Below are 25,765 nucleotides of genomic sequence, written 5' to 3'. Positions count from 1 at the left end.
CTATTTGCTGGGGACCTCACCAGTCCACCTAATAAAATAATTTTCTGATATCACCTTTGGCTAATCCAACCATGAGAGCTACAGTGCAAGTTCATTTGGCAAGGCTTTGACAATAGTGAGATTTGTGGTGCAATTCTATGGAACGTAATATACAAATATATATTTTTTCTTTTTCTTTTCAGTTAGCTGAAGCTTGTGATTACTAGAGCAGCACTTGAAAACAAGAGAACATTGTGATGAAGCTAATCAGTAAAACATTTTTTGCAAGTGAGGTCCAAGGGTTTTAAGATTAACTTTGATGTAGCACAGGATGGATTATTATATTTCAGCTGAGTATCATATATATAATGAAATAAAAGTATAATTCTCACTACAATAAAAACTCTACCAACAGTTATGGGCCTTATCTAATTAGCAGTAACTAGCCCTAAGTACCTCCTAGGAATGTATACTCTTTATGTTGGAAAGATGGCTGTAAGGTGTTATTCAGAATTCTGTCATTGATGAAGATGTGAAAATATTCAAATCTTACCTGTAAGGCAGGGCTTGGTAGCAGAAAAGTGTGATAACATTTGTGACATCTGCTGTAGCCAAACTTAACAATGTGAATCACCCTGTGACATGGGATTGACAGCTTCTTAACAAATATACTTCAGCACATTTGCTCCAATTATCAGAAAAAAGAAGAGGTGAGTTGTTATTAGGAGCTTCATAGTCAAAAAATAGTACTGTACAGGATTCAAGTTTTGCTGTTTAATTCTGCTTGTTGTCTTGGATACATTCTGACAACAGACTGAGGTGTACTCCTAAGACAGCAAGAGATATCAGAAGTACATCTCAGCAGATGATGGACCTGTTCAAAGAATGCATCGCTAGCAGCTAGAAAAGTCGATGATTCCATTCCCTGCTGGGTATCCCAATACATTGGAACTTTTCATTTTGCAAGACCTAGTCTTCCTCATTGCTTACTGTTGTGGTCAGCCCATTCCAGTGTCTTTGGGGAGGGGGGACTTGCTGCTCGATTTACTTACCTGGATGATTGCATTATCTTGTACAATTTCTCTCAATGAGACCTAATCTCCCTTATTCTTTGTAGATATGTAGTAAGTGGGACTTTCAAGATGTACCTCATCATATTCTATTATGGTTTGTCTTGTGAAACGCAAGCCTCATTTGAGATGTTGAAAGCATTCCACGCTTCATATACATTAGAGTGCCTTTATTCTCTGGTGCTTGCCTTACAAAAAAAAAAATCCATCTGCAGTATATACATAGTATTTGCCCAGACACAGCATTTCTTTAAGTCCCATTTGGCTCTCTTCTTAACTGTTAACTTTTTCTGTGACTCCTAAGAGAACTAAAACAATGAGTAAAAAGGTCACACAGGAAAACCAATTGGTTAAAAAACACAAAAAGAAAAATCTAGCAAAGCTAAATTTCCAAGGTTGGCCTGAAATTGTAGATAAATAGACTTAAAAGTAGAAGAAAAAGTCATGGACATTCAGAATTGCCATTTAGCTAAGACACCTGATATCCTTAAAGGGTAATTTGCATATATCCCATGTTGCCTCTGATACAAGAGGTTTAAGGTATCACACAGTGGAAAGTCTAGCTTTGCTAGATTTTTCTTTTTGTGACTCCTAAGAGAAGGAATAATTTAAAGTGCTAACATAACATTGCTTATACTCGCTGATATTTGATATCACTCTTTAACTGAATTCCTATGGTACTCTGAAACACTTCACTGTGAATAATTTACCACAGTTCTCTCTCAGGAAAGCGTTGTAATTTTCCATTGTGAATAACAAACATTTATTCTTCTGCTAAGGGTAGTTACACTAGCTGGAAGATATAAACATAGCATTCTAGAGACCAGCTGAACCACTTGTCAGCGTAAAAGTGCATTTTGTGTTAATACTAGTCTTGAGACTGAGGATGAAGAATCTTGTACTAGAAGTCGTTTGAATAATACTGATGTTTGAAGTAAGTTGGCACTGTGTCTCTAAAAGTATCTAATTGTATTTATAATACTATTAAAAATGGACATAATGAACCCACATTTCCTTTGATTACCTTATGACAAGTTAATAAAAGTTTGCTATATTTAAAAGCAGACTGAGCAAATGTGTTATCACATTTCAAGTACATAAGAACAGCACAACTTTGACCTATTCATTTCAGTTTCAATGCAATGACAGTAAGTTTTCATAATTCACGACTGACTGCTTATGCAAGGTCAAATAATATACAGCAGAGTCTCTTTCACCTAAGAATGCATATTTTATCCTTCCACAAGTTATATTACTTTCTGAGCCAGCTGCTTTTTTTTCAGCTACTGTATTGCTTGGAAGAGGTAATTCAAACACATTTTGGATCAGCACAGTACTTTCCTGGATGCTGCAAAACCAAAATTCCTTTTTCCCTTTTGTGACAGCTACTTATCTGCCACGTGGAGGTGTTGCTTTCAGCAGTTCATTCCTCACAGTAATAAGACTTGAACTGAGTTATGAATTAGGTTTCTCTCTCATACACACATATCATCAAGCCTGGAAAGTATTGGCATGGTTAATCTCTGGACTTCCTGTTGCCCTGCTGTCATTTATAATAATTACAAAATATGTCAGGGCCTTAGGAATGTACAAAAAAATCGAATCCAGCATTTAGTCCTTGAACATACAATTTTAAAAAGGGGCAGGTCACTTGTGTTACAGGGTCAATCAATTATATTTTCTAGTTAAAGTGTTTGAGCCACACATCTAGAAATTTCCCTTATAAATTGTATGTATGGTGTGCTTTTGGGTGTATCAGCAATGTCGGAGCTGAATGCTGATTTTCTGAGTTGTGATTTACAGTTCTGCGTAGCATTTTCTCTTTTTTCTCTATGAGCATCTCAAATGTTGGAGAACATCACTTTCAGATCCAAAAACAAATTGCGGTTTTGTTTTTTATTGCAAAAAAGTGCACTATATATACAATCATCATCATCTTCATCAACCCCATTTTTACCATTTTCTACATGAGGTCGGAGCGTCATGTCAACTGTGGCCAGCTGTATTGATTCAGTGATACTCTCCTACCTTCTTCAACAGCCATACCTGGTTGTCACAGGTCTTCTGTCATACAATCTACCCATCTCTTTGCTGGATGCCCTCATTTTCACTTGCATTATTCCTGCCTGTTCCAAATCTTCTTCGTCAGATTGCCTCATGCTTTCCTGGACATGTACTCAAACCACTGTAATATGTTCCACATGACCTCTTCTGCAAATGGATCTACTTTGGCTTTTGCTCTGGTGTCCACATTTCTCTGTCTTACCTTATGCGTCCTACCACCAGTCTCAGGTACTTCATTTCCATCACCGTTTCCTCAACTATTCTGCTTTCATTGGCCAAGTTTTTATACCTTACAGTAGAGCTAGTCACACCACTGTTTTGTACATCTTACTTTTCAGCTAATTTGGCATTGTTCTGTCATGCAATATACCTGACACTCAGTGCCAGTTGGCTGCAGCCCCTCTAATTCTAGCTTCAAACTCTTCATTTAGATTTCCCTTCTACTCAACCACCCCTCTCAGTTACTGAAGTGGTTAACCTGTTAGGCTATTTTTCCTTCTACCTCACTTCTCAGCATCTTCTTACTTCCCCTATTTGCTGCCATTGCAGCTATCTAATCTGCACCCAGTTTTATCCCGTGTGCCTTCAGTTTTGTATTCCATTCCCTTATCCTTTGCCGAAGTTCTTGTTCAAAGTCTGCCTGTAAAGCCATATCATCTGTATACAGCAGCTTTTTTAATTGGTCCCCTCTGACGTGGTTGCTAATGTCACCCATTACCAGTATGAACAGCAGTGAGCTCAGAGCTGTACCTTGGTGCACACCCACTCCAACTGGGAACCTCTCTGTTGGTCTGAATACTGTCTGTACTTGTGTGATTAGGTCTTTGTATATAGCCTACATTAATTCCAATGCTTCTGGGACTTCATATCATTGCAGAACTGTCCAAATCAGCTTTCTTGGGACGTAGGACTTGGCAATACATATATATATATATATATATATATATATATATATATATATATATATATATATATATAAAACTTGTATGCATTATATATTACACATAAGTCCTTTCAAAAAAATAAGACTGCTACATATGTTTATCTATTTAACTATATATATTTAAATATTTATATTTTAGAAGGTAATTGGGCCAGTCCTCAGGGCCTTTTTCCTCCCTCAACCCGGTCTCACTATAGAGCATTGTGACAAAAGGAAATACTGCCAGCCCATCTATCTGGAATTTTGTAAATAATGATATGTCATTTGTGAATATTGTCATGATTCATATAAGATGCTTGTGTTACGAATGTATTAGAACTGTATGTCATGTGTATATCTAACTTGTTTGTACGGACATGTGCGCTAAAATGTTTTTTGCAAAGTACTTGAAATGTATCCACAGTGTGCCCTACTGGAATAGAACAGAAATGTACATGCACTATTGTAACTGTTTAAATGTATACATTTTAACAGTGGAAAATGAAACTTAGGAGGTTAACTTCAGTCTAGCAAAACTTCAGAAAAATAGCTGAAATTAAAATACTTTATGGCTATGCAATAAAAGATGATATCTTTCAGTTTCAAAGCAAGCAGGCACAATGTCTAAAACTAGGGAACTTTCTGTATTGTCTTGGGAGTGTTTTATTGTTTTATGACTACTAGTATCTGCCAAAGATCTGAGGAAAACACTGTGTCTATGTATTTTTACAGGAAGATGTTAAATGCTACCAGCTGCCATCAATTGTTGTTTTGGGCCTGGGAACTAGAAGTCAGATGACAAGAAATGATGACGTTATGCAAGCTAGCCCAGCAGTAATATTTGAGATATTAATTTGAGGGGTCTCTTAGAGCACACAGCATTCTGTATTCTGTCTTGGACCTGACAACAATAACTAGAAGATCCATTCACCACATTTGCTTTGCTCTGATAAAGTAAGTTTCTAGGGAACAGTACAATTCTCTTGGATATAAGTAGGAATATAGCAAAGCTTAGCTTAGATGTTTTTCTTTATTTATTTCAGACTGTCCTACAATGTTGTTTTAAATATTTCTCATGATTTTAAACTCTGATATCACTGTAAATAGATACTGAGTATTTTCTTGTTCTTTTATTATTTATTATTAAATATATTTAAACCTTTCATTGTGGCTGATCTCTCTAGAGATATTTAAGTTTTGACATTACTTGCATATTTATTTGGTGACATTGTGTAGGCCACTCCTAATAGCCTTGATCTTGGTCAAACTACCATTTGAATTAATAGTAACATTACACAGTAAGATTGGGCACCCTTTTTTAAGGGCCTTAAAGTAGTTGATAAGGACCTGGCTGGTGACAGTGATAACTGTCTTGTAGTCTGGGCAAAAGGGTGGTATTGTATACCTAGTAAACATGTGTCAGACTTTTCCATGGGTGTATATGTGTGTGTGTGTGTGTGTGTGTGTGTGTGTGTGTGTGTGTGTGTGTGTAAATCAAACCTCAAAAAGTATGTGTGTCAGCTACTTGGCAGGGGCACAAAGCACTGGTTGGACAGAGAGGGTGCTGGAGGTCTTGGCTTGGCCACTCAGCTGAGATCTCAACTCTATAGCTGTGCCAGTGGGGAGTCTTCTTGGGGATCTGGAAAAAGAGGGAGAAACCAGCCTCAGACTAACTGTGGTCTTGCACTTTACTGTGTATGTACTTGTCAACATCCCAGTGTGTATGTTCCCCACTGTTACCAGTGGTGAGGATTGAGAGCCCTTGATTACCAGTCCAGTGGTGGGGCATCACAAGCATATTCAGAGGTGCAGCACAATATTAGTTTATTATTCAAACAAAGGAGACAGTGCATCAATATGATACCCGAAGCAGAACTCAAATACATTGCTATATCATCTAGAAATTTTACATAGGCAAAGGCTCTGATTAATGTCTAGGGGCATAGCAGTAAAAAAGTGCAGACTTTGACTAGGACTAGAACCAAAATCCTCCAGATATGTGTTCAGGGAATAAGTGCCTTAGCAAAAGCAACTGCAGAAGCATGCTTGGCATTTAGATCATTTAAATGGAAAGTCAATGTTATGCATTAAATCTAAAAGATGGCTTTCTAAATAATTTATTAACTTGACATGTCATTTAAATGCTAGTTTTTTTTAGGGAAATTGTCATACTATATACTCAACAACTGGGGCAGTATTTTGTAGGAAATGGTGAGGAACCAATTTGCCTTCTCTGGGGACAGGGCATGTTTGGTTGTATTTAGGTAGAATAGAACACTGTTCCATGTGGACCTTTCTCAGGCTCAGCCAATCAGTGCTGTTTAGTTATGTTACTTGTTCATAGTCATACAGAAGGCCAATGAATGCTGTTGGAATCAAATTCTTGACTATAGAAAGTAGCACATAGCTTTAATCCTCTGCAGTAACTGCCAGACAATGACACACTATGCTTTGTCCTGAAATTTTATTGTTCACAAAGTAAAAAAAAGTCTATGCATTTGCTAGTAACTGTAAAAGGCAACAGTACCTTTAGCTTAAACGTGGCAAGTACTTAGTAAAGTGACTGGAAATCAGGTCATATTTTTAAATTTTCAGTTAGTATTACTAAACTACGGAAAGCTAGGCAGAATCCATATTGCCTATGTCCTGATATCATTGACACATTCATGTTCTTAATCAGTGTTAAAGAGCTCCGTGTTAAATGTTTTTACAAAGGTTATTCGAAGAAGAAGATTCATTGAATGATTGGACTATAATGGTATGCATGGAGCTAGGCACTTCAGCTGGGATTAAATTTCTCAGCGCTTTTAAAGACAGCATTTCTTACACCTTAGTTAATTTAAAACTGAAGATGAGCTGTGAAATGGCATAAAAGCATTATGCAATAACGTATTTGTGAAATAAATCATTTCCATTGTCTTTGTAGCTAAAGCAGTTTGACAAAGCAGCAGCGGCAGCACACACGTTCTTCATGGCAAATCCCGAACATGTAGAGATGCAGCAAAACCTGGAGCACTACAAGCTGATGGCAGGAGCAGATGAAGGCAACTTAATTGACAGAGAAGCAAAACCTCATATGGTAAGAACAAGAGTGATGTGAACGGTATTTGCTGTTTTTGAACATCCGTTGGCTTCCCTTGTAAATACCCGTTACTCATTCTCCTTACCTTTAATTCTCTGAGAATTTTTTCCCTGCTTCTGCTCATCTTTCCATGATATTCTCTTCTCATTAACTTTCCCCATACACTCTGGCTGCTTCTAAATATGTTATTTGTGTAACTGTTTTTCTAGTTCTTTATTACCACTGTGTGTAGCAGATTATTCTTCTAACAAGCTTTGATTTTACTCACTTCGCATTTGTTTGCCTAAAATGTATGTAGTAATGTCCTGCTACATTAGTTTATGGGTTGATTATTAATTCACCTATATTGGATTCTGAAAGAATGCAATGGGGTGACATAAGCCTTGACCTTTGCCAATCAATGTCCACACATGAAATTAAGGAAATATAGCAGTGCATAAAAACACCATAGGAGGGCACAGAACAAGATATACTGGAACATATATAATGATCAACTAAAGCCATTTATAGAAAGTTCAGTGCTGTAAATTTGAAACTTTATTGTGGTGACCCAGATCTGCATAACTCAAAAACATGAAAAATATTTAGCATATTATAAAATCAAATAAACAACTAATCAAGCAAAAAGTGAGTGAAAATAGCAGACGGCAAGATAAGGTCAGCATGAAAGTACAAGTCCATTGCTGTATAGTTAGTGATATCAAAGTAAATAAAAACATGATGAAGTATCAGAAGAAGGTCAACAGGAAGAAACAAGTACACAAGTGATGTGCTACATATAATAGTGACCACAAAATACAAAGGCCAATCCCCCAGCCACCACCAGTGTGCAACAACATGCCATGGTTTCCAGACTGCATGCACTTCCAGTGTTGAATTATGGGAATGTTGTGTCTGTGGGCCTGGATGTGACACAAATCCTAATTTCTAAATTAATTTTAATAGGATAGGTCTAAGAACACAGACAGGAAAGGTGATGGCAGCCTGTGTTGCATTCACTGGGGGGTACCATGTAAAAGGAGCATTTTTGTTGGAATTTCCGAAACTGATTTTTCACTTCAATCTTTGCAAGACAGATCTCTTTTCAGATGTTTGGTTTTATTAAAAAAATATAACCATGACTATAACAAAGCTGAAAGGCAGAGATTCATTTCAGACAGCATAAAATTATGTCATAAGCTAATTATGTATATATATATATATATATATATATATATATATATATATATATATATATATATCCACTTTATAATCTTGAAATACTGAAATACTGAATTTCAGTATTTTGAAACTATAAAGTCGAAGGTTCAAAATACCGAAACTCCAAAACCGCGAAAGTCAAAATCGCGAACATAAACACACCATACACCACACAACACATACACCATCCTACTCACACTACAACAAACAAAGCACACACAAACACATAAACACAAATAAACAAACCTACACTACAAATAAGCATGGGGGCTGCACCCCCCCACACCCCCACTACTTATATATACTAACTCCGAAATCGCACCAAACAGAAACAGACAGTAAACTCATGACTACACACTCTACAGTCCCCTTGCACACACATCAAATATATACAAACCAATATCTGTGTTGTTTGGCTTTTGCTACATACCTACAATCAACTGCATTACTAGCTGAGTTAAGTACAAACTTGCAGTTTTAAAGATTGTGCAGCATTTTATTTCATTTTTCTGTGTATTTAATTGTTTCATTGGTCTGTGTCTCTCTGTAGTTATTTATTTTTCTACTTAATTGTTTCATAGAATACTGTGGTTTTTCTGTGTCTCTGCAGTTAGTGGGGGCTATTGTGTTTCACGTCATTGATATTTAGTGTTAAACTCTTAGCCTAGAAGGTTTCTCTGTATTTATAAGTCTTAGTCACATATCTTTGAATTTATTACTGCTCAATATCTGTGTTGTTTGGCTTCTGCTACATACCAACAATCAACTGCATTGCTAGCTGAGTTAAGTACAAACTTGCAGTGTTAAAGATCGTACTGCATTTTTTTTCTGTGTATTTAATTGTTTTATCAGTATGTGTCTCTCTGTAGTTATTTATTTTTCTATTTAATTGTTTCATAGAATACTGTTGTCTCTCTCTGTTTCTGCAGTTAGTGCGGGTAATTGTGTTTTACTTCATTGATATTCAGTGTTAAACTCTTAGCCTAGAGGGTTCCTCTGTATTTATAAGTCTTAGTCACATATCTTTGAATTTATTACTGCGCAATATCTGTGTTGTTTGGCTTCTGCTACATACCAACAATCAACTGCATTACTAACTGAGTTAAGTACAAACTTGCAATGTTAAAGATTGTACTGCATTTTATTGTATTTTTCTGTGTATTTAATTGTTTCATTGGTCTGTGTCTCTGTGTAGTTATTTAGTTTTCTATTTAATTGTTTCATAGAATACTGTGGTCTCTCTTTGTCTCTGCAATTAGTGGAGGCTATTGTGTTTCACTTCATTGATATTCAGTGTTAAACTCTTAGCCTAGAGGGTTCCTCTGTATTTATAAGTCTTAGTCACGTATCTTTGAATTTATTACTGCTCAATATCTGTGTTGTTTGGCTTCTGCTACATACCAACAATCAACTGCATTACTAGCTGAGTTAAGTACAAACTTGCAGTGTTAAAGATTGTACTGGATTTTATTCTATTTTTCTGTGTATTTGTTTCATTTGTCTGTGTCTCTCTGTAGTTATTTATTTTTCTGTTTAATTGTTTCATAGAATACTGTGGTTCTCTGCCTCTGCAGTTAGTTTCCCACCTGCCCTCCCTGTTCTTGTTCTGGTATTATTCTTGTTGGCTTTGGAATTCCCGCCCCTCCTGTAAATTTGTATTTGAGCACTCCTCCTGGGTCTATCTCATTTGCTCACTCAACCAAGTACAGTGACTTCAGACAATCCTACCAGTCCCATCTGTTCAGCTCTATCCCAGCGCTATTCCAGTCTAGTGTAACTAGCTCATTCTACCTAATACAGAGAAAACATTTGTGAAGGGCAAGAAACTTAGGTCCTTAATTTTGAATTATCTTCTGTTTCTCCTTTCTCCCTTTCCATTTTCCAAAAAAAAAATTCTAAGCTGGTTTCATGCCTTTCCTGTAACTAGTTTAGTCCAGATACAGATTTCCTGTAACCAGGACTGTTTGTAAGCTTCTGAGCCCCCAAAGCCTTTCTGTGTTGGAATGAAGCTTTCTAGCTTATCAGTGGGAGTGGTAAGCACTAGGTAGCCTATCTACCACAAGAGCGGTTTCTGGCCCAGAAATTGTAGTTTATTGGCCGTTTGGGCAGTTTTTCCATCTCTTTCAACTTTCTGGCTTAAAAGCCTGTGTTTGCACTTGTTTCCCACCTTTCTTGTAACTAGTCTAGTCCAGATACAGATTTGTTGTATCCAGGACTGTTTGTAAGCTTCTGAGCCCATCGAGCCTTTCTGTGTTGGAGGGAAGCCTTCCAGCTTATCAGTGGGAGTGGTAAGCACTAAGTAGCCTATCTACCACAAGAGTGGTTTCTGGCCCAGAAATTGTAGTTTATTGGTCATTTGGGCAGTTTTCCATCTCTTTCAACTTTCTGGTTTAAAAGCCTGCATTTGTGCTTGTTTCCCACCTTTCCTGTAACTAGTCTAGTCCAGATACAGATTTGTTGTATCCAGGACTGTTTGTAAGCTTCTGAGCCCATCAAGCCTTTCTGTGTTGGAGGGAAACCTTCCAGCTTATCAGTGGGAATGGTAAGCACTAAGTAGCCTATCTACCACAAGAGTGGTTTCTGGCCCAGAAATTGTAGTTTATTGGCCATTTGGCAGTTTTTCCCTCTCTTTCAACTTTCTGGTTTAGAGGCCCGCATTTGTGCTTGTTTCCCACCTTTCCTGTAACTAGTCTAGTCCAGATACAGATTTGCTGTATCCAGGACAGTTTGTAAGCTTCTAAGCCCCTCAAGCCTTTCTGTGTTGGAGAGAAGCCTTGTAGCTTATCAGTGGGAGTGGTAAGCACTAGGTAGTCTGTCTACCACAAGAGTGGTTTCTGGCCCAGAAATTGTAGCTTATTGGCCGTTTGGCAGTTTTTACATTTCTTTCAACTTACTGGTTTAAAAGCCCACATTTGCACTTGATTCCCATCTTTCCTGTAACTAGTCTAGTCCAGATACAGATTTGCTGTATCCAGGACTGTTTGTAAGCTTCTGAGCCCCCCCCCCAAGTCTTTCTGTGTTGGAGGGATGCCTTCTAGCTTAACAGTGGGAGTAGTAAGCACAAGGTAGCCTATCTACCAGAAGAGTGGTTTCTGGCTCAGAAATTGTAGTTTATTGGCAGTTTGGGCAGTTTTTCCATCTCTTTCAACCTTCTGGTTTAAAAGTCCACATTTGTGCTTGTTTCCCACCTTTCCTGTAACTAGTCTAGTCCAGATACAGAATTGCTGTATCCAGGACTGCTTGTAAGCTTCTGAGCCCCCCCCCCAAGTATTTCTGTGTTGGAGAGAAGCATTCTAGCTTATCAGTGGGAGTGATAAACACTAGGTAGCCTACCTACCACAAAATCCAGGTACATATTCTTAGTTTTAGCACTTAAATTTGCTTATTTGTGATCAGCACTTGTTCAGAACTTGTTGTTAGCACTAAATAACCTACAAATTACTACAGCCCTCAACCTTCCTCTTTACCTAGTGGAAAACAGTTTTTGCACTTACTTTCCTCCCTTGCTTAGAGAATAACAGCTCTTATACTCACTTTCCTCACTTGTCTAAAGGAAAGTAGTTTTTTATTCCGGTATGTCCAAGGGTAAGCTCCCAGTGTTTTCTTCTGTCTATCTGATGAATCCAGGCATCTTGAGGCAATGTAGCAATTGCCTCATGTACACAGACAACCTTCTCCTCCTACCACCCAACACCACAACCTGTGAGAGATGCACTTATCTAGCCAAACTGGAGGTAAAGCTCTCTTCACCCAAGACTGAACATGGCAGTCAAGAGGAGAAGGTAAACATTTGCACCACACTCATCACATAGTCCCACTGACCTACACCACCACAATCCACACATATAAGCACAAAAACATTTGCAGGGGCTCTAAATAATAAGCTGCTCAAGCAACTGAGACCTCCAAAGCAGAAACACGAGCAACCTCCACCCCCTAACACAACCGAAATGACACATAGCCGACAGACTCAGTGTACCAATAAACCACAGCCCATAAGGCAAACCAACATACCCAACACCCTAGTCATAGGTGACTCTATAGTCAGGCACACTGATGTCCCACTCACTAGGCTAAACAAGGAGAAGGTTACTGTCAGCTGCATGTCGGGTGCCAGGATCTGCCACATAATACATGCACTCAGGTCACTCCCCAACAAGTACAAATATAACTCTGTCATCGTCCATGTTGGTGTGAACGACCTGAGACGTACCTCCCTGGACTACATGAAAAGAGACATGGAAGAGCTCTCCGATCTTGTAGCCCAAGCAGGTATGACCCTAGCCCTGAGTAGCATCCTGCCATCACCCATAATGATACCGCAGTACAAGGACAAAATGATTGACTTCAACAATTGGCTAAGCTTCTGGTGTTATTCTAAGGGGATCCAGTATCTGTCTGCCTGGGACAACATGGTCAACAGACCACGATGCTTTGCCAGAGATGGCCTGCACCTGTCGCCCCTGGGATTTCAGATACTGGCTAAGGCTCTTGCCGCCCCTATAGTGCAAGGTTCAAATGACAAATTCACCACTGTAACAGGAACAGGCAAGCAAAAACTGAGGGTAATGCTACTCAGTGCTAGAAGTCTAAATTTCAAAATCCACTCACTCGAGGCACTCCTTAAAATGGAGAATATTGATATCTGTGCAGTGACTGAGACCTGGTTCAAGGCTCTAGAGGGTACCCCTGCATTACCAAGCTATAACTCATACCACACTTTTAGGCCATCTAACCTGGACCAGAACACCAAAGGCGGAGATGTGTCCATATTCATTAAGGATATCCACATCTCCAGGCTAGTTACATAGCATAATGGATCCGAGGTTATCCAAGCACAACTAACTCTGGGCAAAACTGCAATCCAAATTGTAGCTTGCTACAGATCCCCCACCATGCCCCAGGATTCCCACTCCTCTTTTCTTGATATACTGGAAAATATTAGGGTTCACCCAGACACCCTAATAACGGGCAATTTCAACTACCCCACCATTAACTGGGAAAACTACTCATGTACCAACTCCTTCTCTCAACTCCTTCTGGAATTCATAAATTCCAGTGCCCTGGATCAACTTATCCACACCCCCACCAGGGGCAACAATATCCTAGACCTAGTCATTACCAACATGAGTGACCAGTGTTCCACACCTAAAATCAACTCCTTGGTCAGATCCACCCATAAGCTAATCACCTTAGATATCCGCATCCCGCCCCCACCCACCATTAAGGAAACCACAGTGAAAAATTTCTCCAAAGCCAACTTCATGCTTCTTAAGACAGAAGTGGCGAACTTCATGACACCCATGCAGATGGACAATACAGTTACGACTGCTGAATCCTACACAAATGCACTCTATAAGCACTTACACAAGTGCATGGATCGTGCTATCCCAAACAGAACTAAGACATTATCCTCCAAAAAAGGAAGCCAATCTGGTGGTCCCCTGCCATAAACAAACTCTACAACAGAAGGAAGAAACTGTTGCAAAAGAGAGTAAAATCTCATGAGTGGAGGAGCTCCCTGGTTAGCCTCAGTAAGAAGCTGAGATCCCTTATAAGATCCTCCAAAGCTAGCTATGAAAACAAAACTGCCACGGATTCTAATGGCAGCCACAAAGTATTCTATAGCTATGTCAAGAAAATATGACTCTGTCATTGTCCATGTTGGTGTGAAAAACCTGAGACATACCTCCCTGGACTACATGAAAAGAGACATGGAAGAGCTCTCTGATCTTGTAGCCCAAGCAGGTATGACCCTAGCCCTGAGTAGCATCCTGCCATCGCCCATAATGATACCTCAGTGCAATGACAAAATGATTGACTTCAACAATTGGCTAAGCTTCTGTCTTTGAGTTTGCTGCCCCTCCCCTCTCACAAAATCATGGTCAAATGGGCCCCCACACACAGCCCTCCCCCATGCAGGCATTCCAGTGTCCTATTACTTGCCTATTTCTCCCCATTTACCATGTACAGTGTACCCAGATCTGCCCTGAGTTACAGCACAATGGCACAAAAATTACAGAAGCAACTGATATTGCCAACATCCTGGCAGATAGGTTCAATGCCATCTTTACCCCCCTCACACCCCCTAAAGGGCCCATAGCTATACAGGAAGAATGCAGAGTCCCTGTAATCACATCTATGCAGGTAAAAGCTGTGCTCTCTAAAACCAGAAACACAGCATCAATGGTACCAGACAACATCCCAGGCTGTGTCTTACACGAACTTCAGAACGAACTGGCTCCCCACCTAAGCACCATGTTCAATCATAGTCTCATGTCAGGCTTTGTGCCCACTGCATGGTGCACAGCAACAGTTATCCCACTCCACAAAGGGGGAGCCACCACTGATCCTGGGAACTATCGCCCTATTAGCCTGACGAGCCTGGTCTGCAAGGCTATGGAATGTCTCATTATGGAACTCGTAAACAAAGACATTGGTAACCTCCAAACTCTGGACCCCACACATTTCAGATTTGTGAAAGGCAGATCATGTCTTCTGAACTTGATCAACTTTTTTGAGGCAGTCACCAAAGCCGTAGACGAGGGTAAGGTGGATGACACAACCTATCTTGACCTTTCAACACCATCCCCCATTCTGGGATTATAGCTAAACTCACTTAACTAGGTATAAATCCCTACGTCACAAGATGGGTTGCCAACTGGCTCACTGACAGAACCCACAATGTAAAAGTTGCAGACTCCAAATTTGACTTCAAACCAGTGACAATTGGAGTACCACAGGGTTCAGTCCTGGGACCTCTCCTGTTTGGTATCTACTTCTCTGAAGTACAGGCTAACACAGAAGACCTCTGGCTAATGAAGTTTGTAGATGACTGCAAACTAGGAGCCATAGTCAAGTCCTCAAATGATGTGGACATCCTACATAAGGGCCTCACTGAGACAGATGCCTGGTGTCAGAGGCATGGCCTCACATTCAGTACCAAAAAGTGCATTGTCATCCCCTTTGGTAAAAACTCTGTACCCATGAACTAACACATAAACAGTAGTCTACTTAATGCCGAATGTGTGATAAGAGACCTTGGGACCCAGGTGGACAGTAGTATCTCCTTTGATAATCACATCGCCACTTCTTCTTCTTCTTCTTCTTCATCTTCCGGCTTTTCCCGTTAGGGGTCGCCACAGCGGATCATCTCTTTCCATTTCTTCCTATCCTCTACATCTTGCTCTGTCACACCAACCGCCTGCATGTCCTCTCTCACCACATCCATAAACCTTATCTTAGGCATTCCTCTTTTCCTCTTACCTGGCAGCTCCATCCTTAGCATCTTTTTCCCAATATACCCATCATCCCTCCTCAGCACATGTCCAAACCAACGCAATCTCGTCTCTCTTGCTTTGTCTCCAAACTGTCCAACATGAGCTGACCATCTAATATACTGATTCCTAATCCTATCCATCCTAGTCACACGGAGTGCAAATCTTAACATCTTTAACTCTACCACATCCAGCTCTGACTCCTGCCTTTTTGTCAATGCCACTGTCTCCAACCCATATAACATAGCTGGTCTCACTACTGTATTGTAGACCTTCCCTTTCACTCTTACTGGAACCCGTCTGTCACAAATCACTCCTGACACTCTTCTCCACCCATTCCACCCTGCCTGTACTCTTTTCTTCACCTCTCTTCCACATTCACCATTACTCTGAACTGTTGATCCCAAGTACTTAAACTTGTCCACCTTTACCAACTCTACTCCCGGCATCCTCACCATTCCTCTACCCTCCCTCTCATTTACACACATATATTCTGTCTTAGCCCTGCTGACCTTCATTCCTCTGCTCTCTAGAGCATATCTCCACCTCTCCAGAGTCTCCTCAACCTGATTCCTACTCTCACTACAGATCACAATGTCATCTGCAAACATCATAGTCCATGGGGCCTCCTGTCTGATCTCATCTGTCAACCTGTCCATCACCACTGCAAATAAGAAAGGACTCAGAACTGATCCTTGATGTAATCCCACCTCTACCTTAAATGGATCTGTCACTCCCACTGCAGTCCTCACCACTGTCACACTGCCCTCGTAAATATCCTATACCACTCTTACATACTTCTCTGCCACTCCTGACTTCCTCATACAATACCACAACTCTTCTCTAGGCACCCTGTCATATGCTTTCTCCAAGTCTACAAAGACACAATGCAACTCCTTCTGACCTTCTCTGTATTTCTCCAACAACACTCTCAGAGCAAACATTGCATCTGTAGTGCTCTTTCCTGGCATAAAACCATACTGCTGATCACTAATCATCACCTCCCTTCTTAACCTAGCTTCCACTACTCTTTCCCATAACTTCATGCTGTGACTGATCAATTTAATCCCTCTGTAGTTACTGCAGCTCTGCACATCACCCTTATTCTTAAAGATAGGTACCAAAACACTTTTTCTCCACTCCTCAGGCATCCTCTGACTTTCCAAAATTTCATTAAACATTGCCACAGTGGTCAGGAAATCCTTCTATGTGGTGCACCTCATCACAAAAGGGTTCTCATCCAGGAAAAAAGAGGTCATTGTTCACCTCTACTTGGCACTCATTAGAACCATTATAGAGTACAACGCCCCTTTTGAAATGTACCCATCTGCAGCAGCTGGAAAGGCCACAGATGTACCTCACAAAGAGGATTACTGGCCTCAAACAGATGCCCTACACTGACCATCTCAAAAAGCTCCAGCTTTACTCTGTAGCATATCTCCTACTCCGAGGAGATCTCTGCCTAACATATAAAGCTATGTTAAACCCAGAGCTGTTGGACATGCTGCACCTAAAGAAATCCCAGTCCCTCTGAGCTACACGCTCTAGGGACCTAAACCTTGTCACCACAATAAACAGGACATGCTGGAGGGATAGATTCCTATCCTAGAGACTTCCTATACTCTGGAACAAGCTACCCATCTATGTCAAGCAAAGTTCTTCATTAGCACTCTTCAAGAAAAATCTTGATGAGTGGATGGGAAATAGGAAATACACCCCGGGGATCACTTCTGTGGCTCTGCTCGACAGGGGCACAGGATATTAACTTTCCTGGATGGAGTACACCAGGGAACCTTGTTGGCTAGGCTTACTTAGGCCCTTGGGCTGATAGCCTAGTACCTACCTATGAACCAACACTTTCAACACTTAAACACTCATACTTTTACCTGCCTACCCTAACCCACACCTAAAACTTCCGAACACACTCACATACACTCAAACACCTACCCTAAAACCCTTACAAAATAGTCACTTACCTTAAATTCCAGCCAAATCCACACACTAAACTGTACATCGGGCACACAGTACATCCCACTTCACATACCAGAACACGATAACCGTGAATTTGACATTTCCAGATTCGCGATTATGAAGTTTCGCTATTTTGAAAATTCGACTTTATGGTCTCGAAATACTAAAATTCGATATTTCAATATTTTGAGATTATAAAGTGAAACCATATATAAATATAAATATATATATATATATATATATATATATATATATATATATATATATATATATATATATATTATGAGACATTTATTATCTAGATATTGGCAGACATTAGCCAGTAATATTGCTGTAAAAAGATACAAGTACAGTTTCCTGAAAGTATGTAGATGAAATATTGTCATAGGACAGTCATTCATTCACATTCACACTTTAGTAAATGACTATGTTGAAAGACATCTTTGCAGCAGTCACAGTTTATCAAAATTAGTAATGTTCTGAGGCATGAAAATACTGGATGATTATTTACTTTTTCTGGCATTTACTCTTGTAACACTGATTCTAAATACTGAATAATTATTTATTCTGGCTATTATTCCCATTAAACTGATCTGTATTTACAAGTTTTTTTTTGTGGGAAAAATGTTTGCTAAGTTTAGAAGGAGAGTCAAAGAGCATAGTATTAATATAATCAGGTCCACTTTGCTGAATGTATTTGTGAGACATAAGTGAAGAACCTGTGACTACTGTTGTATGCCATTTCTAACACTGTGACACAACTATTACATGGTTTGCGTAAAGGTTCATAGGTTCATAGGTGTGTACTACATTAATGGCCCTGGGGCCTTTACAAGCCTAGCCTATAGAAGTGCCCTGGTATTGTGCCACCCAGCGTTAGTTCCCAGTACCTCTATCAAGTAGAGCCACTGGAGTGATCCCTGGGGTGAACTTTCTATTTCCCATCCACTCATCAAGATTTCTCTTGAAGAGGTCTAGTGAGGTGCTCTGCTTGACATGTATGGGAAGTCTATTCCAGAGCATGGGCAGTCTCCGGGTTATGGACCTGTCCCTCCGCATGTTCTGCTGGTTGTGGTAATGAGATTGAGGTGGAACATGCGGTGTGGAGGGATTGGGATTTCTTTAGATGTAGCATTTCTAACAGAGCTGGGTCAGACATGGCTTTGTATGTCAAGCAGAGATAGCCTCTTAGTAGGCAATATGAGACAGAATAGCTGGAGTTTTTTGAGTATGTCCATGTAGGACTTGTTTAAGGCCTGGAATCCTCTTCGTGAGGTACTTTTGTGGCCTCTCCAGCTATTGCAGGTGTATAGTGAGGTACATGCCAAATGGGGCATGATACTCTATGATTGGTCTAATGAGGGATGATACTCTATGAATGGTCTAATGAGGGAAGAGTAGAGAGAAATGATGACCTCTTTCTTCCTGGTTGCAAAACCCTTGGTAATGAGATGTGCCACATAGAAGGACATTCTGATCACAGTGGCAATGTGGTGGTTGAAGGAGAGGTTGTTGTCAACCTGTGTCCCAGATCTCTTATAACACCATCAGTGTTCAGTGGGCTCCCATCGATGTGGTAATTAGTGGGAACTGAGTTTTTTTCCAAAGGGGATGATGACGCATTTTTTGGCATTAAGCTTAAGGCCATGGTTTTGACACCAGTCATTGGTCTCAGTGAGGCCTTTCTGTAGGATGTCTGCATTACTTGAGGAGTTAATAATGGCTCCCAGCTTGCAGTCATCTGCAAATTTGGTCAGCCACACTCCCTCTGTGTTGGCCTGGACTTCTGAGAACTAGATGCCAAACAGGAGAGGACCCAGGACTAACTCTATGGGACTCCACACATGACTGGTCAGCAGTCTGACTTGGAGTCCACTACTTTCACACTGTGTGTTCTATCTGTGAGCCAATTTGCAACCCACCTAATGATATAGGGGTTGGTGCCTAGTTTGGTGAGTTTATCAATAATTCCTGAGTGAGGAATGGTATCAAAGACCTTGGCTAGATCGAGGTAGGCTGTATAAACTGCCTTACCTTCACGCTCTGGTGTCTGATTCAAAGAAGTCAACCAGGTTGGGCAGGCATGATCTACCTTTCACAAAACCAAATTGCATGGGATCTAGAGTCTGGAGATTCCCTATATCCTTGTTAATTAGGCCCATGATGATGCGCTCCATAGCCTTACATATCAGACTTGTCAGGCTAATGGGGCCAAAATTTCCAGGGTCTGTAGTCACTCCTTTTTTATGGAGAGGGATGACTGTAGCAGTGCGCCATTCAGTAGGGACAAAGCCTGAGGTGAGGCTGTGAGTGAACAGAGCACACAGATGTTGTGTCAGTTCACTTTGTAATTCATGTAGAACACAGCCAGGGATATTGTTGGGTCCCATGGAAGCTGTATTCTTGGCCTTAGAAAATGCAGCTTTAACCTGTGCTGCAGTAATGCAGGGTGCCTGGTATTCTTCCGGTATTGAGATTGGTCCTTGGGGGGGGGGGGGGAGTTGGCACTGAATCTGTCGGCCAGTATGTTGGCAATATCTGTTGGCTCAGTATAAGAGGTACCATTGTTCAGTAACTCAGAGCAAATCTGGGTATTGCCATGGAGATATTTGATATAACTAAAGAAGGCTTTGTGGTTATTTTTAGTGTCTGCTGCAATTCTGCCTTCATAGCTGGCTTTGCAGGTTTTGATAAGGGTCTCAACTTTTTGTTGAGGCTAATAAGGGGATTTTTCCAGTCTTGGGACTTCACCTTTTTCTGCAACAGTTTCTTCTTTCTGTTGTAGAGTTTATTAATGTCAGGAGACCACCAGACTGTCTTCCTTTTTTTGGAGGAGAGCGTTTTGGCTCTGTTGGGTATGACTAGTTCCATGCATTTATGTACATGTTTGTATAGTGCATTGCTGTATGATTCGGCAGTCATGCATCTATTTTCCATTGACATGGTTGCCATGAAGTTAGCCACCTCTGTTTTTAGGAGCCCAAAGTCAGCTTTGGAGAATTTTTTCATGGTGGATACCCTTGCGGGGGGGGGGGGGGTGAGATGTGGATTTCCATGGTGATTAGTTTGTGGTCAGATCTAACCAGGAAGGAATTTACTATTGGTGTAGAGCAATGGTTGCCCATGTTAGTAGTAACCAGGCCAAGAATGTGTCTCCTCTAGTGGGAGTAAGAATGAGCTGGTCCAGGGCATTGGAACTGATAAATTCCAGGAAGTGCTGGGCCAGTGAATTGGTGCTTGAGTAGTTTTCCTAGTTGATGAAGGGGTAGTTGAAGTCTCCTAGTATGAGATTGTTGGGTTAGACCTTGATAGATTCCAGGGTGCTTAGGAACATGGAGTGAGGGACTAGGGCCATGGTTGGGGACCTATAGCAGGCTATGACCTAGATCGCAGTCTTACCCAATGTTAGTTGTACCTGAAGTATCTCAGATGCATTATGCTGGGCTACTAGTCTGGAGGTGTGTATAGCCTTTACAAATATGGAGACACCACCGCCTTTGGAGATTTGGTCCATGTTTTGGGGCCAAAAGGTGTGGAATGAGTTATAGCCTGGTAGCATAGGGGTGATTTCTGCCACTTTAAACCAGGTCTCCGTTACAAGACAGATGTCAATGTTCTCCATTTTGATGAGTGCTTCGAGTGAGTGCATCTTGAGATTTAGACTTCTAGCATTGAGCAGCATGACCCTCAGATTGCATTTATTTATAGCTGTTATGGTGGTACTTTGCTGCTGCGGTAGCGTTATTGCCTCACAGTAAAATGCTGTCCTGTTCGATTCTCAGCTAAAGCGTCTTCTGTGAGGAGATATGCGTGAATGGGCATACCTTTGTTGAAGGTTGTGCGTCAGGGCTGGCAACTCGGCACGTAAAAATCTACTGCCAATCATTAGTGGACTGGAGTTTCGCTGTGGCGACCCCTAACCAGGAAAAGCCAAAAGACACAACATGGTGGTAATTTGCTCTTTGGAACATCGCCTAAAAAAGGCATTATAGGGGTGCAAGAGCCTTAGCCAGTACCCAGAAACCCAGGGGTGATAGATGCAGGCCATCTCTGGCAAAGCATCGAGGTCTGTCAAACATGTCATCCCAAGAAGACAGATACTAGATCCCCCTAGAATGACACCAGAAACTTGGACAATTGTTGAAGTCAGTCATTTTTTGTTTGTACTGCGGTATCATTCTGGGTAATGGTAGGATACTGCTCAGGGCTGGTGTCATACCTGCCTGGGCCACATAATCCGAGAGCTCCGCCATGTCTCTTTTCATGTAGTCCAGGGAGGTGCATCTCAGGTCATTCACACCCACATGGACTATGACAGAGTCATACTTGTACTTGTTGTGGAGTGACCTTAGTGCGTGTGTTATGTGTCGGATTCTGGCATCTGATAGACAGCTGACTGTTACTTTCTCCTTATTCACTCTAGTGAGTGGGACATCTGTGTATCTCACTATTGAGTCACCTATGATTAGTGTATTGGGCAAGGTGTTTAGATTTAGGGGCTCAGGTTGAGGGGTACACTGTGGAGGTGTGTATGTGTCCTATGGTTTGTGCTGTGTTGTGGTGGTCGAGTGCATTTCTGTCTTGGAGGTCTCTGTTGTTTGGGTAAATTTCTATTGAGAGTATCCGCAAAGTTGGGTGTGTGGTTTGTGTTTTTATGTGAGAACTGTGATAGTAGGTGTTCTGGAGGGCTTTGTGTTCCATGTGGTGTGGTGCAGGTGTTGACCTTCTCCTCTTGACCAGCTACGGTCTTGGCTGGAGAGTGCATAGCTTCCAATTTGGTGATATAACTGCATCTCTCACAAGTCTGAGTGTTGGGAGGTAAAAGGAGAGGGTTGTCTGTGTACATGAGGCAGTTGCTACACTGCCTCAGAATGCCCAAGTGCACCAGGTTAATAGGAGAAAGCACAGGGAACTGCCCTTTAATCATGCCAGGAGGGGCGGTCATAACTACTAGGTACTGGAGCTATTTCTGTGAAGAATGACTAGTGCTGATGGCTCATAGGTGTGCTATAATAATTGCTACAAAAACCTGTTGATGTGCAAAGCGATTAGGCTATTTGTAGTGGAAAAGAGAAAGAACTAGCAAGATCTAAGGGAAAAACTGAAGAGCAGACTTTCTGGCACCAGTAATAGTTTACCTCAGCTTAGCGCCACAGAGCAGAGCTTAAACAAGTGCAAACCCAAGAAAACACAAGCTTTTAAAACAAAATGTTGAAAGGAAAGGAAAAACTGCCCAAATGTTCAATAAACTATAATTTCTGGGCCAGAAACCACTCCTGTTGTGGTAGATAGGCTATCTAGTGCTTACCACTCCCACTGATAAGCTAGAAAGCTTCCCTCCAACACAGAAAGGCTTGGGGGGGGGGGCTCAGAAGCTTACAGACAATCCTAGATACAGCAAATCTGTATCAGGACTAGACTAGTTACAGGAAAGGTGGGAAACAAGCGCAAATGCAGGCTTTTAAACCAGAAAGTTGAAGGGGGTGGCAAAATTGCCCAAATGGCCACTAAACTACAATTTCTGGGCCAGAAACCACTCCTGTTGTTTTAGATAGGCTACCTAGTGCTTACCACTCTCACTGATAAGCTAGAAGGTTTCCCTCCAACACAAAAATACTTGGGGGGGCTCAGAAGCTTGCAAACAGTCCTGGATAAACTACTGGACTACACTAGTTACAGGAAAGGTGTGAAACAAACTTAGAACTTTTTTTTTACAGAAAAACAGCTAAAACAGCAGTAAAACAATTCAAATGTAGTACAAGAGCTTTGAAATAAAAAGATGTTATGCTATATAAACAGAGCTGTTTGTCAGGATGCTTTTGATAAAATGATGAGAACAAATATACAATTTTTAGCACATTCCATACTTTTTCAAGCATTGGTTAATCCAGCTCCATATCACAGTTTCAGGCTAGAATATTAAGTGTGAGAATGCATCCTGAAAGCAGACAGGTTTATTGAAGGACAGTGGGTAAAATAGCCATGAGTAACGGAAATGGAAAACGTGTAAAGGACTTAATGATATAAAATAAAATGGCAAGAACAGTAAATAGGCTAATTGAGAATGTAATGGGACAATGAGATAAAGGTATATGGGAAGGAATAGAAAAGCAGACTGGTTGACTGCAGGAGGAAATACTAAAGTATTGAATGGTGGGGGGATATAACAGAAAAAAAGGGAAGAAATCACCTCTGAAGTAGTGTGGTTATCATATCAAAGATAATCTAAGATGTTGAAATAAGTAAAAGCTTATGATATGGTCATGGAGGGAGTTTTAGATAGAAATCAAAGCCAAGGGAAGTAGATGAGAAATGGATGGTTTTGTGTTACATATAAAATTGTGATAACGTTTGTGAAGGGTTTCACTTCAGAATCCTGAAATATCACAATCCTGAATTTCATAAAACTTCATAATCTGGAAGCCCAAAATTCTGAAAATTCAAAATCCTGAAAACTCAAAATCCTGAATCCCAAAAGACTGAAAACACACAGGATACATATTGTGACTATAGAGAACACAAACCAGATTACATTCCACCAAATATAAGCAGGGGGCAAGCCCCCCTGCATCCCTCCATGTGGGGCACCCCCTGCTACTTAAATATATCAACTTAAAAATTGCACTTCACTACACTATCACGAGTTATGTTGTAGTATGGTAAGTAAAAAGGGAATGTTGCTAAGGTTACAACAGGCAGTCATGAACACATGTGATGGTATGTTTGCCATTTTTTTTCTGTGGAGAGCAATCTTGGAGTTTATATCTTTAATTAGCAGGGGCGCCCCCCACATGGGGGGGGGGGGTGCAGGGTGAAAAGTGCTATATTTGTCTTGCATGTGTTTCTCTGTGTCCTTGTACTGGAATATTGTCATTGTTTGTGTCCTGTATATTTTCAGTATTTTGTGATTCAGGATTTAGAGTTTTCAGGATTTTGAATTTTCAGGATTTTGGGTTCCAGATTATGAAGTTCAGGATTATGATATTTCAGGATTCTGAAGTGAAACCTTGTGAAGATATTAAAAGGTTAGTGTTATGTAGAAATTAAGCGATGGAAGAATGTAAGAGTATTCCAACTAATGCTGTGAAATATTTTTTTCTATGGGGAACAGCTAGCTCACCCATGTGTCTAGGATGCTGCAGGTGATATCCTAGGAGAGAGGGACAGATGACCTCTGTGGACAAGGGCAAGGGCATCATCATTGTGTACATGTTTAATCATTCCAACCCAAACCTGGCAGCAGCTGCAATTAAGTCAATGGTTAACTTTCCTAAGCTGTTAACCTCCTATGAAGAAAATATCCTTATGCCCAGCACAGCGCTGAGATTCATCTTACTTAGCTGTACTACAGATTTTCCTAAAATAGTACCCCAGAAGCTTAGAACAGATAGAGAGACTTGCAAAAGGCTGGAGGTCTTGAATGGAATAATTCATCAAAATAAGATTTAATTCATGAAAAAAAATGAATTAGGAGATACTAAAACATGTTTAGATTATTAAAGCAATTTGCCAGTGTTAAATATCATATCTTTGTACCACTATATGCGGTGAGTAGACTACAGAATTTATTTTATTTATTTATTATAGTGGAAGAAACCCTTATAAATATTTTACTAATATTCCCATAGACATATAGCAGTACTAGAGGTATATTTATTTTAATCCTAACATTAATTCCTTAATAACCTTGATTAAACATTAGTATTTTAGTTGACATGATATATAAGAAACATCATCTTTCAGAAATTTTGTAATCCAAATTTACTGGAATACTTTTCAGTTTTATTTTCTTCATTCTATAATCTGAAAATATTGACCAAAATTATTTTAAGTTTTTTTTTCTTAGAACTATGCAATAACTTACAAGCTCTTATATAAGGACCCATGTCTGGCTTTTTATACAGTTATATCAGAATAAATCTAGAATAATTAATATTCGAACATCTTCTTCAGGATCTTCTTCAACCCAGAAGGATAATGCATGATTGTTTGCATAATTTTGCTCCACTGCTAGAGGTACCACAGCCTCCCTGTTTTGATGTTTTTTTTTTGTTTGCCCTTAAATATTAATTTTGCTGAAAACCAAGACATTCAAAATATCTGAAATTATAGTACACCTCAATGACATTATAGATATCTTCTCGCTCATGGACTGCCTACTCTATGAGAGCAAAAGCCAGAGAATGCTGTGGATTATACC

General features: G+C 40.3%; 1 protein-coding gene across 1 annotated transcript in view; it reads left to right on the top strand.

The window, feature by feature from the left end:
* P3H2 (prolyl 3-hydroxylase 2) overlaps window positions 1-25,765 on the top strand; it is a 1,547,814-nt gene that overhangs the window by 610,284 nt on the left and 911,765 nt on the right. Inside the window, exon 2 of the mRNA XM_044070221.1 lies at window positions 6,962-7,114. Within this exon, the coding sequence (XP_043926156.1) occupies window positions 6,962-7,114 (153 nt within the window). The remainder of the gene's footprint in view (window positions 1-6,961; window positions 7,115-25,765) is intronic.

Source organism: Protopterus annectens, chromosome 4.part1 (assembly GCF_019279795.1).
Source record: "Protopterus annectens isolate FY-2018-M chromosome 4.part1, PAN1.0, whole genome shotgun sequence".
NCBI lineage: Eukaryota > Metazoa > Chordata > Ceratodontiformes > Protopteridae > Protopterus > Protopterus annectens.
The sequence above is the reverse complement of the archived record's forward strand: the minus strand, read 5'-3'. Positions and strand labels throughout refer to the sequence as shown.